The 13,300-nt window shown below is 38.3% G+C and overlaps 2 protein-coding genes across 3 annotated transcripts; one reads left to right on the top strand and one right to left on the bottom strand.

Annotated features, from left to right (window-relative positions):
* The first annotated feature begins 170 nt into the window (after nucleotides 1–170).
* LOC103510580 (glycine--tRNA ligase) lies at nucleotides 171–4,154 on the top strand. Of its 2 annotated transcripts, none has more exons than XM_008475258.3 (3): nucleotides 171–540; nucleotides 1,629–2,574; nucleotides 2,664–4,154. In XM_008475258.3, exons 1-3 carry the CDS (start codon nucleotides 449–451, stop codon nucleotides 3,810–3,812), a joined length of 2,187 nt encoding a protein of 728 aa, XP_008473480.2. In that variant the 5' UTR covers nucleotides 171–448; the 3' UTR covers nucleotides 3,813–4,154. The 2 variants fall into 2 exon arrangements, with proteins under 2 accessions (XP_008473480.2, XP_026680407.1); XM_026824606.1 differs by having other exon boundaries at nucleotides 1,629–2,643; nucleotides 2,733–4,154.
* Nucleotides 4,155–7,212: 3,058 nt separating this feature from the next.
* Nucleotides 7,213–12,784, bottom strand: LOC108252570 (ubinuclein-2-like). The gene is made up of 8 exons (XM_017444637.2): nucleotides 12,758–12,784; nucleotides 12,277–12,363; nucleotides 11,491–11,667; nucleotides 10,358–11,118; nucleotides 10,022–10,203; nucleotides 8,237–8,293; nucleotides 7,746–8,039; nucleotides 7,213–7,446 (listed from the first exon to the last, which is right to left on the bottom strand). The coding sequence occupies exons 1-8, from the start codon at nucleotides 12,781–12,783 to the stop codon at nucleotides 7,213–7,215; spliced, it is 1,818 nt and encodes a 605-aa protein (XP_017300126.2). The 5' UTR covers nucleotide 12,784.
* Between the last annotated feature and the right edge of the window lie 516 nt (nucleotides 12,785–13,300).

Below are 13,300 nucleotides of genomic sequence, written 5' to 3'. Positions count from 1 at the left end.
AGTTTTATGATGTGGGAATTAAGAAAATGTGGGATTTTTTTGTATATTTTCTCCCTCATTATTGACTTTTATACCTTTTCGTTGGTAACTTCTATCAACGAAATTTTTGGGATTTCGTCGTACCCTGTATAATTTTTGGATTTTTTTCTACCAACGTTTGTAACTTCAGGGACATACTTTGGAGCATGTGTTTTTATTAAAATTTCTAGATTTCTACCTTCCTCTTCCTTTTTCCGTATCGTGAATTCGTGATTCGTGCTTGTGCATGTGGTAAATGTTAAGGTATTTTATTTTACCTTTTACCTGTAAAGTTCTATCTAGTAAAACTGTGCAGTGTGCAGACTGGAGACGGAGTACTTGGTTTGGTAACCGAACTGGAGAGGGAGAGAATGGAAAGTGAATGGTGAAGATGATCTCGATGAAGTGATGAAATAATCATCTCCTATGTATGCATATGTCTGTCGTGAGTAGACTTTTTCTAAGTAGATTTTTAGTGCCACATATCCAAAAATCTTTCTGTAGTACTGTCAGAAAAAAGAGATTTAATTGGGGTAAGAACAAACAGCATAGAAACATACTACTCCCTATCCTTAAAACCATGACAGATCCAAAAGTAGAAGCTGGGTACAAAATTGATTTCTAATCTTTTTTGGGGTGGGATGGATTTTTGTTTATTTTTTGTGGGCACTTGATTTATTTTGGGAGGTTGAAATATTATGTCAGCATTTCTAATCATTTTATCACAGCATTGAGCTTAAGAGCCAAACTGCACAATGAGATTGCTCTACATAAACATCTTTAAGGAAAAAAAATTATAATAATAATGATTCCTTTATGAAACTCCCAGACATTTCTGTGCCTCCCAACACACTTCATAATGGTTAACTTGTATTTATTTCTAATCATTTTATCACAGCATTGAGCTTAAGAGCCAAACTGCACAATGAGATTGCTCTACATAAACATCTTTAAGGAAAAAAAAATATAATAATAATGATTCCTTTATGACTCCCAGACATTTCTGTGCCTCCCAACACACTTCATAATGGTTAACTTGTATTGAACATATTTATTTTCTGTAAAATAGACTGTAGATTTAAAATAATGAATATAACTTGTTAATTTATTTTAATTCGAAAAAGTCTGAAATCTTTATTTCATATAAAAAAAGACACATTATTAATCCTTGTCCTTCAATTGGTGAAGTGAGGCCTATGGGTCAATCCCATTCAAGTTAATAACTCTTGGATTGAGCAATATGGTTGATTTTTAAAAATTTCAAAAAAAAAAAGCCAATCAAATTGCTTAAACCAAGATTAAAACTTAAACATAGTTTATTTAAACTCACTTTGTGGCCCTGGGATAAGTGAAAAAAAGAAAAAAAATACCTTTTTAAAAATTTCATAGTTCTATAAAATTTTGGCTGGGGTAGGAAAAAAAACCCCTCACAAATATTGAGGGTTACAGAGAAAATACAAAGTTTATTAATTGAATACATATTTTTACAAAGTTTATTAATTGAATACATATTTTATATTACAAATTAAGATTAGGATTCAAAAAGCTATGTAAATAATTTTATGTATACTTTTGGTGGGCTGACATTCTTATACTGTCAGAAAAAAGAGATTCAATTGGGGTAAGAACAAACAGCATAGAAACATACTACTCCCTATCCTTAAAACCATGACAGATCCAAAAGTAGAAGCCGAACTTGCTCCTTTGAGGGCAGCTGTCAAAGAGCAAGGAGATATAGTTCGTGCTCTGAAAGCAGAAGGTGCTCCAGAGCTTGATGTTAAGAAAGCTGTGGCTGAACTCAAACTGCGGAAGAAAGTTTTAGATGAAAGGGAGCTCAAGCTAGCTCCATTTGTGAGTTCATTTGATAGGGCCAAAATGGAAGATTTGCTCAAGAGAAGATTTTTCTATGATCAGTCTTTTTCCATCTATGGTGGAATATCAGGTCAGTATGACTTTGGTCCAATGGGGTGTGCATTGAAAACAAACATGTTATCTGCATGGAGACAATTCTTTGTACTTGAAGAGCAAATGCTTGAAGTTGATTGTTCCATACTAACATTGGAACCTGTCTTGAAAGCATCTGGTCATGTTGATAGATTTGCTGATCTTATGGTTAAAGACTTAAAGACAGGTGAATGTTTTAGATTGGATCATCTCATCAAAGCACATCTTGAGAAATTGGCAGCAGAACCCAAGACACCACAGAGTGTTAAAGAGGAATGTGCAGATATTGTTATCAAACTAGATGGTATGTCAAAAAATGAAATGGATGATGTTCTGAAAAAATACAACATAAAATCTCCTTTGACAAAAAATGACCTGAGTGAACCAATGGAATTTAATCTCATGTTTGCTACTCAAATTGGTCCATCTGGTCTTATTAAAGGTTACCTTAGACCAGAAACAGCACAAGGTATATTTGTCAATTTTAAACGTTTACTTGAATTTAACTCGGGCAGGCTTCCCTTTGCAGCTGCTCAAATTGGTAATGCTTTCAGAAATGAAATCTCACCCAGGTCTGGCTTGATCCGTGTGAGGGAGTTTACAATGGCAGAGATTGAACACTTCTGTGACCCAACAGATAAGTCACATGCAAAGTTTTCTGATGTTGAAACTACCCAGATGGTCAGTTTACAATGGCAGAGATTGAACACTTCTGTGACCCAACAGATAAGTCACATGCAAAGTTTTCTGATGTTGAAACTACCCAGATGGTTCTCTACAGTGCATGTAACCAAATGGATGGTAAACCAGCAGAGAGGATAACTATTGGAGAAGCAGTGAGGTCTAATCTTGTGGCCAATGAAACACTTGGCTACTTCATGGCAAGAATTCAAAAGTTCATGATAAGTGTGGGAATTGATCCAGAGAAGTTGAGGTTCAGACAGCATATGGGTAATGAGATGGCTCACTATGCTTGTGATTGTTGGGATGCTGAATGCCTTACATCATATGGTTGGGTTGAGTGTGTTGGATGTGCTGACCGATCAGCATATGATTTGACTCAGCATTTCAAAGCTACTGGTGTCAGACTATCTGCTGAAAAACATTTGCCTGAACCACAGACCAGGGAAATAGTAGAGCCAGTTCTTAACAAAGGCATTATAGGAAAAGAATTCAAGAAGGATGCCAAAACCATTTGTGATGCACTTGCAGCACTAGATTTGAATAGTGTTAGTGCAGTGGAAGAAAGTCTCAACACAAATGGCAAGTATGAGTTGTTGGTGGATGACAAAGAGTTTGTTCTCACTAAGGATATGATCAGTATCAAGAAAAGCACCAAGACATTTCATGTTGAAGAAATTATCCCATCTGTCATTGAACCATCATTTGGTATTGGTAGAATAATGTATGCATTATTTGAGCATAACTTCAAGATGAGGGATGGGGATGAGCAGAGGACATATCTTGCATTGCCACCTCTGGTTGCTCCACTAAAGGCAAGTATCCTTCCACTCAGTTCTAATCCAGAGTTTCAACCTTTCATCAAAATGTTATCTTCTGAGTTATCACAGAATGGAATTTCATTCAAAGTTGATGACTCCGGTGGCTCCATTGGCAAGAGATATGCTCGTACGGATGAGATTGCTATCCCATTTGGTATTACAATTGATTTTGATACACTGAAAGAACCCCATTCTGTCACTCTTAGGGAGAGAGATTCTATGACTCAAGTCAGAGTCAAAGTCAATGAAGTTGCTTCTGTTATCAAGGACCTGTCTTTAGCCAAAATTACATGGGAGGATGTGCAAAGTAAATACCCAAAATTTGAAGCCCAGGAGGGATCAAAATAATGTACATTTTCCTAGCATTTATGAAAAATTCTACTTGTTTAATCTCAGTTCCCTAAATCCTTATTTCTTAAGTTTTGGATTATTCACCAATCTTGGTGCTTTGTGTATATTGTCACACGTAAGTTACACAATAATATTACATATTCCTACAATCTTTCTTGAAATTAATGTATGATTATTCATTACCTACCATCATTGAAAAATACAATACATAAGAATGTCAGCCCACCAAAAGTATACATAAAATTATTTACATAGCTTTTTGAATCCTAATCTTAATTTGTAATATAAAATATGTATTCAATTAATAAACTTTGTAAAAATATGTATTCAATTAATAAACTTTGTATTTTCTCTGTAACCCTCAATATTTGTGAGGGGTTTTTTTTCCTACCCCAGCCAAAATTTTATAGAACTATGAAATTTTTAAAAAGGTATTTTTTTTTTTTCACTTATCCCAGGGCCACAAAGTGAGTTTAAATAAACTATGTTTAAGTTTTAATCTTGGTTTAAGCAATTTGATTGGCTTTTTTTTTTGAAATTTTTAAAAATCAACCATATTGCTCAATCCAAGAGTTATTAACTTGAATGGGATTGACCCATAGGCCTCACTTCACCAATTGAAGGACAAGGATTAATAATGTGTCTTTTTTTATATGAAATAAAGATTTCAGACTTTTTCGAATTAAAATAAATTAACAAGTTATATTCATTATTTTAAATCTACAGTCTATTTTACAGAAAATAAATATGTTCAATACAAGTTAACCATTATGAAGTGTGTTGGGAGGCACAGAAATGTCTGGGAGTCATAAAGGAATCATTATTATTATATTTTTTTTTCCTTAAAGATGTTTATGTAGAGCAATCTCATTGTGCAGTTTGGCTCTTAAGCTCAATGCTGTGATAAAATGATTAGAAATGCTGACATAATATTTCAATTTCCTCCTAAGTTTGAGAGCACATGGTTACATGTGAGCCAAGGCAAATGGACCTAGGCATGAATCTCAATCAAATCCTCCAACAGCTTTATTGCTTTCCATGTGAATCGAGTAGGTATTGAAAACTAGAGATTTTCTCCCTCCAAATAACGAATTTTAGGGGAATAAGGGAAGTACAAATTTTTCAATACAACAAAACATGTGTAACGTAAAAAATATTTAGCCAGGGGCGATAGCACCTTAAATGCACCAGTTCTAAATGAATCAGTTAAGCTACGTTACGCGTGGTCGGTATACGGAGGGGTGACTAGCTGGACAATCGCGCGCTGCAGACATTTTCAGCCGCATTCGGTCTGGGTGAGGTCAATGTGACAAGGCGGGTAGCTTGTTGCTGACTTGGCAGTTTTACAATGACGTTAAACCTAAGTGTCACGTAAACAATATTTAGCCAGGGGCGATAGCACCTTAAATGCACCAGTTCTAAATGAATCAGTTAAGCTACGTTACGCGTGGTCAATATACGGAGGGGTGACTAGCTGGGCAATCGCGCGCTGCAGACATTTTCAGCCGCATTCGGTCTGGGTAAGGTCAATGTGACAAGGCGGGTAGCTTGTCGCTGAATGGAGGGGGTGAAAACGCCATCACTAAAGACCTTGGCAGTTTTACAATGACGTTAAACCTAAATCAAACAAAAAATGCTGTATGGAATAGGTCACAGTTTTGCCTTTGAATTATTTGGCACTTTATCCTATCTAGCTGGGCAATCGCGCGCTGCAGACATTTTCAGCCGCATTCGGTCTGGGTGAGGTCAATGTGACAAGGCGGGTAGCTTGTTGCTGAATGGAGGGGGTAAAAACGCCATCACTAAAGACCTTGGCAGTTTTACAATGACGTTAAACCTAAATCAAACAAAAAATGCTATATGGAATAGGTCACAGTTTTGCGTTTGAATTATTTGGCACTTTATCCTAATGGGATAATGTTCATTCTCGGAACGGCTGGCTTTCCTCCTATCCTGTCTTCCTTCTTTCTTAGATTTCGGGACGATAAGACCCAACTGACAAAAGGACAAAACTAGGTGAATATTTGATGTGGGACGTTTTCAGGACGTAAATCCAGTGTTTGTCAAGAGCCTCAGGAATTGGAAGCAGATTCACGAGTCTGAAATGTTCAAGCAGAAGAAACATGTCACAAAACACAATGATTGAGCTTATTTTCAGCTTATTAAAAAAAAGGTAGAGCTTTGAAAAAATACTTAAACAACCGAAATCGCAGGGAAAATAGGCAAGAGGGGCTAAAATGGGCACAGTTTTGCATCCTTTGGCAGTTGAAAGGTTCCTAACTGGCCTGAGAATACATTTCTGGAAAGTGACATAGTTATTTCGTACTCGAGACCCCGAGAGGTTCATGCAAAATATACAAAAGGATGTCAGAATTGTGAAAATACGCTGTGCAATGTGGGAGAATTAGATCATCCCGTCATGAAAACTGCCACTCGGAGAATTCCGTTTGCCCACCATTGATTCCAATAGCGTGCAAATGGGGTCAAATAAAATTAATATTAGCAAAAATTAGGATAGGTAGAAGAAAAGGGAAATATGAAGGAATGGAACAAACAAAACAAAGGTCAACTTAAAGTAAAACTCAAAAAAGGAAATTAAAAACAGGATACCCTCTGACAAGATTCATAGAATAAGGGGCTCAATTTTTCGCTTTCTTTAACAATTACTGTTTAGGAGGCATTACAGTACAGATATTACAAGAATAATTAAACTCTAGCAATACAAGACAACTGACAAGCTAGACTGAATTGTTACAAGACAAATCACAAGATACAAAGTTATGAGGGTGTGTTATTTTAAACCGTGTGAGGACAGATACAAATAGATTCACTTTTCCGCCACCATATTCAATTACATAGCTTGGAAAATTCAAAGAATAATGTAATGAAAAACAACATATCGAATATGTAACGTTGGTTTAACGTTATTGGAAGTTACCCTCGATATGTACGAGTAGGTAATAGAAAGTAAAAAAAAAAAAAAAGTAAATTTGGTATTGACATAAGTAGGGCCGTCGGCTATAATAAACGTCCTATGTCACTGTGACCTGGTTAGATCTCTTGTGACTTTCCCTTTAGTTATCTAGAGGAGCCCTAGACTTCTTACGAAGGCCAGGGTTCTTTTAGGACTGATTTCTTTGACCTTTGATTGTTCATCAAAGGTCAAAGATATTCATCTACTTTACTCTTTTACATCATATCAAAATTTCCTCCTTCCATTTTTGGTCATCAACTTCTCTCCAAACATTTCTGGTTATCCTATCTTCATGTATATTATCAATATCCCTCAAATATGGTATTGGTATCCTTTGTCATCTTGACAGCCTGCTGTTGAGCAGGAAGACGGCTGTTCCAGCATTTCTCTATAAAACAAAATAAAACTGGGAACAAGTGTCAATCATACCTTGGATTTGTCCGGAGATCCCGCACTGCTTTCGCTCATCTGATTCAAACTCATCAGCGATTTCAAAACGTCCGCCACTATTTCGCTTTCCTTCCCATCGCTATCCTTGCTGGAACTGCGCGAGGATTTGCGTTCCCTGGGTTGTGAGTCGAGTACTGAACCGCCAGACTTGGTGGCTTCAGGCCGAGATTCTGGGTTGGGTGTGGTAGGATGGACAGCGGTAGGTTTCTGAAAAGAAAGCAGCCGAAATGTGTTAAATGAGTTTTCTGACTTTGCAGCCTTAGCATTGAATGTGTTACTTAGCACCGAGTGTGTTAACTTTTTCTCACGGTTATTCTCTCACTGTAGTCTTAGCACTTAATGTATTGTACGTTAACATCTCAGGTACTATAAGCTTTGTACAGAACAAAACATGTTTTTCGGAACTATGGAGATTCATTCAGCAATCTCCATAGCATTATCATCACACTGGCCTAACACACAGGAAGTCCCGGTTCGATTCCCGACAGAGTCGAAGTTCTACTTACTGGAACGGCAGATGTTGGGCCACTGGTCGCTATCACCCCGCCAGCACCGGCACTGTATCCCGTCTTCAATATATCCGACACCCTATGAGATCCCCCACTGGGACTTTCATTAGATATCCTATTGGACTCGTGTGCCCTATGAGATCCCCCACTGTCATGCGTCCTATTAGACTCCACTTTGTGACCCCCACTGGGAGTACTGAGTAGGGAGTCGTGAATCATTTGAGACAGGGCACTGGCCGCCGAAACGGAAACTTCGGCCAAACTCGGAGATTCGCGAAGCGGGGAGGGTTTCTGAAAGGAGAGTGGAGGAAATATTACTGTCTAAATAAATAAATAAAAAATAATAATAATCAAATATATAAAAATTAATATTTGTTTGTTTGTGTGTGTTTGTTTGTTTGTTTGTTCGAACTTTATGCCTGGCCAAACCGCTCATCCGATTGCTATGAAACTTTCTCAACTTATTGCTTGCACTCCGGTGAAGGAGGGGGGGGAGGGTCCCGGTTAATGGGTTTGGAAGAGAGGGGAGAGACAGATCGGTCCTGCTGTTGAAGAGAGATGAAGATGTGTTATGAAAATGTCGTGTAAAATGTAATATAGGTACCTAGTTGAAAAAAATTAAAAAAATAAATAGAATTTTGTTTCCCCGGGCGGGAATCGAACCCGCGACCTAGCGCGCCAGACGCGCTACCCTCCCAGCTAATTAGTCTGGATCAACAATATCAGATATCGTTTAATTGTTTTACAAGTGGAGAAAAAAATTCCTTCTTCTGACGTGCAACTTTCGATAAGGTGCTACAGATCTTTTAAAGTTCAAAATCCCAAACACCCCCCCAAAAAAAAGGAGGCACCCAAATTGCAACTTACCAAAATAATGATAACTGCATAGCACAATAACCAACAACCTTACTTAAAAGCGGCAGTAAGCACCTATACCTACCTACTATTCAATTAGAAAAGAAAGACATGCAAGAGACAAAACTCAAGAACTCAAGATAAAGTTTACTAAACGAAGGACATTGAAACTTATTCCACAAGACCGCATACCGACTTGCCACGTGACTAAAAATGAAAAACAAGGATCAGTTTTATGCTGGAAATGCTTGTTTTTGGAGATACATTTTAACGTGACTTTTTTTTTCTCAATATTTTTTACGCCATATTTGAACCAGGTGCTTTAGAAAAGAACAGAATTTTAATTTACTATCTACTGGTAAAAAATTGAAAAATTCTTTGGACTCCGACCGGAACTTTTTAAAAATACTGTTGAACGAGGTAACCAGTGTTCCCTATAGAGGGTAACAAAAAGTAACTAGCAATTACCTTGAGGTAACCCTAGACGGGGTCAAGGGACTTTTCAGTCCAGGATAGCCCTAAATGTACCCGAAACTAGTCAAAACAACGTCTGAAGACAATGTTTCATTTTCTGTACAGTAGTAAATATTTACAATCAACAAATTTACAATGAAACATGGGACAGACAACATTTTCAATACTACATTACAAACTTACAGTAAATTAATTCAACGAAGAAAGTACACTTTCGCAAACTTTCACAAAATGTGATTAATAAAGATGAGCACATAGTAGAAGAAATGTTAAATATCATGTGGTTTTAGGGGGTGAAAAGCGTTAAGGGTGAAAATGGGTGCAAAACTAAACGCAAATTATAATAGTGCTCACTGTAATGAAAATACAAAATTAAATTTTATGACTTAAGAAGAAATTGAAATAAATATGAAATCAAGCAGAGATTTGACTCATCATTTCACTGTAATGAAAATACAAAATTAAATTTTATGACTTAAGAAGAAATTGAAATAAATATGAAATCAAGCAGAGATTTGACTCATCATCAAATCGCGTGTTATAAAGGCGGCGAAATGATTCTCAGGTATGGGGTTACGATACCTATACGAAAAACAGGTGACTACAATGAAGAAATCGCTTCACTACATATACATATCGCTCAACTCTCGTTTTGTATCGTAACCACAGCCTGATCTAAGCGTGCTAAACATGCAAGGTGCTTTGTCATGCAAATGGAAAGCAGTTAGTAAGTTAGAGACACACCGAGCGATAGCTGCTCACACTCGGATGTCACATTACCTTGCTACTGTACATACATATCGCTCAACTCTCGTTTTGTATCGTAACCACAGCCTAATCTAAGCGTGCTAAACATGCAAGGTGCTTTGTCATGCAAATGGGAAGCAGTTAGTAAGTTAGAGACACACCGAGCGATAGCTGCTCACACTCGGATGTCACATTACCTTGCTACTGTATGAAATAGAAGCAGGCGGGCCCTTAGGTGACAAGTCCAGAATATTAGAAGGTTCACCCAGGGTAGGTGAAGGGGTTGACATCCGTTTTTTGGGCGGGCTAGACGAAGAGTGAGGGGAGGCGGACTTGCGGGAGAGGGTAGGGGAGGAGGAGGGAGAGGGGAAAGTCATGGGTTGAGAGAAGGGAGGGAGTTTATACACAGGACTAGTGGAAGTGGAGCAGGATTTGGACAAGGGTTGACTCTCATGGGTTGAGAGAAGGGAGGGAGTTTATACACAGGACTAGTGGAAGTGGAGCAGGATTTGGACAAGGGTTGACTATCATGGGTTGAGAGAAGGGAGGGAGTTTATACACAGGACTAGTGGAAGTGGAGCAGGATTTGGACAAGGGTTGACTAAGAGAGAGGACTGGTTTCCCAGTGGAGGATGATAAGGAGGACAGACCGTAGGCGAGGGAGGGGAGGTAGGACTGAGCACTGGTGTGAAGGAGAAGAGAAGACAGAGAGGTAGACGCGGGCAAGAGGTCCCCGGGAGGTTTGACAGAGAAAGAATTAGAAGAGACAGGAGGTGTGGTTAGTACCTCGGGTGGATAATTATACTTGCTGCTACTTACATGTGCCTTGGTTGTATTGATCAGGTTAGAAATAGTGTGGGGGGAGGGGGAAGAGGAAGGTTTAGGCTGGGGAGGGGGGACTTTTTTTACATTGGAATTAGTGGTAGTGGGAGTAACATTAGACACAGAGGCGCTGGTAGGGGGGCTTGGCTCTGTGTTGGTAGCAGAGGATTGACTGGCAGGAACTTTGGACAGGGAGCTTTGGATCTGACTAAACAGAGAAGGGGTAGAAGTGGCAACAGACTCGGACGAGGATTTTTGGTAACTAAGAGAGTTGACAGCTGCTAGAGAGGACAGTAAGGTCTGAGCTTGGGCTGACAGTAGCATATGTTCAGAGGCTTTGTGTTTAGGAGGCGGCTGATGTTTGGAGTGCTGATGAGGTTCAGGTTTTGGCATGGGGGTTTGAGTTGTCTGCGGCGTGTGTTGTACGATTTTCTTTGACGCCGGCTTTGGTGTGTATTTTTTGCCGCGAACACTGCAAGAAAAAGAGGAAATGGGGTTTATGTTTTCGGATAACTTGTCCTGGACTCGAACCATCAAGCTCTGGGTTACATGTCATGTGTACTTTTAACAATATTTCCGGCATAAAATGCAGTTGCATTAATTGGTGTGTATTTTTTGCCGCGAACACTGCAAGAAAAAGAGGAAATGGGGTTTATGTTTTCGGATAACTTGTCCTGGACTCGAACCATCGAGCTCTGGGTTACATGTCATGTGTACTTTTAACAATATTTCCGGCATAAAATGCAGTTGCATTAACAGTGCATACTAACTCAACATAGGTATCATTGACGAACTTGTGTCAACCTGAACTTTAATGTTCACCATCAAAAGAAAAAAATCTTACTTGGGCTGCGATCTCCCTTCTCGGAGCAACACGGGGACTTTCATCCATCCATCTGGCCACAGAGGTTTGATTCTTGTATCCAAGTACTCTTTGATGTAATCCTCTTCCGTGTCTTTTCGACAGTTCATGATTCGGAAACACCGGGCCTTGATTTCCACTATTTCACGCAGGTAACACCTAGGAGGACAGAAGAGGAACAGAATTAATTTCAAAGAAAAAGGCAGCACCTTTTTGTAATTTTATTTTAAAAAAACATTGTACCACATACATAAGACCTTGTTTAGACTGCGGGAGTAAAAAATAGAATAGAATATACCTTGTTTATCCTGCTCGAATGAGACTAAAAAGTCCCTTTACCCCAGCAGTCTAAACAGGGTCTCGTTTATTTTGGGTAAAGGGACTTTTCAGTCTCACTCTGGCAGTATAAGCAGGGTATATTTCTATTCTATTTGATTCTTTGGTGAGCAAAACAGGTCAGTCTTGCCTACAATGGTTAAAAATTGGACAGGAAATCTCACTTTCCTTATGAGGATAAAAAGTAGTACCCCGTTTCGACCTCGGTGGTGTAGTGGTCAAGACGCTCGTCTTGTAAACAGGAAGACGTGGGTTCAATATAAATTTTTATCCTCAATATTATTTGAGCATCTGACCACAGTAGCCTACTGCAAAGGGACTTTTCACAAGCAGTATAAACAAACACTATTAAAGTAATAGTAGGAACCTAATGCTGAAGTAAAGGGACTTTTCAGTCCTATTATCCTATAAGAGCATTATTACACTTCTCACCTCAGCTGTTCATCCCATGGAAATATCCTTCTAGGCAGCACCTGTTTTGTAGCAGGCTTGGTATCCCCAGATGCATTTTCCATGGACCTGAAGAAGGGTACATTTCAGATAAAAGAAGAACCATTTACAAAGACAGGAAGAAAATAAGGACGAGGAATAAAAACTCCATCAGTCATGCAATCCAAGAAGATCGAGTAAGGCATAGTGAAGTACATATTTTTGGACGCGTAATCGTCAGTAAAAATACCACTTACTTACGTAGAAATACCTCTAGCTCTAGCAAATACAGACATTACCAATTGATTTATTAAAGGTATATATTTGTTTCAACTTTAATTAGAGCCTGGTTATCAGGGGCCCTATTCAACGAACGATTCCGCACTCCCCAGTCCTCGCTTTTTTCGGCATGGAGTAAACAGCGAGGAATGGGAAGTACAGAGTTGTTCGTGGAACATGCCACTGGTAAATCTTGCGAGCTTACCAGATAGCTTTGAAATTCCAGAACATTAGCTGGCTGAATAAGACACAAAACAAAGCATATTTAACTCAAAAACACTTTTTTTTAACCCAACAATTGACATTTTGTTTTCAAGCTAATTGACATTTTGTGTTGTTATTTACTCATAAGTGATACTTACTTCATAATAATAAAATAATAATAATATTAACTCTTAATAGATATGTCGTCAAAAAGTCAAAACAATTAATACCAGGTGAGACTAAACTCAGTTCTTTTGGTTTAAAAAAAAAAAAAAAAAAAAACGGAGCAGCGATGGCATCGAACCCGGTATTAAAGTTCATTTCTATTAATTCACGACCGTTTCTAGTCCATTTTGAACATAGGTCTCCTCCAAAGATTTAAAGTTAGCCTTTTTCCTTTCTCAAGTGCAATTTTCACACTGATGATGCCAACAATGGCGAAACATGTCTGCCTGTCTAAATAAACAATTAAACCCCATCCCCCCAACTGTGAAGAGTATAAATTACTGGTCTTCTTCTTTTGAAGATAAATCTTTACAAAGTC

This window comes from Diaphorina citri, unplaced genomic scaffold, assembly GCF_000475195.1.
Source record: "Diaphorina citri unplaced genomic scaffold, Diaci psyllid genome assembly version 1.1 scaffold620, whole genome shotgun sequence".
Taxonomy (NCBI): domain Eukaryota; kingdom Metazoa; phylum Arthropoda; class Insecta; order Hemiptera; family Psyllidae; genus Diaphorina; species Diaphorina citri.
The sequence above is the reverse complement of the archived record's forward strand: the minus strand, read 5'-3'. Positions and strand labels throughout refer to the sequence as shown.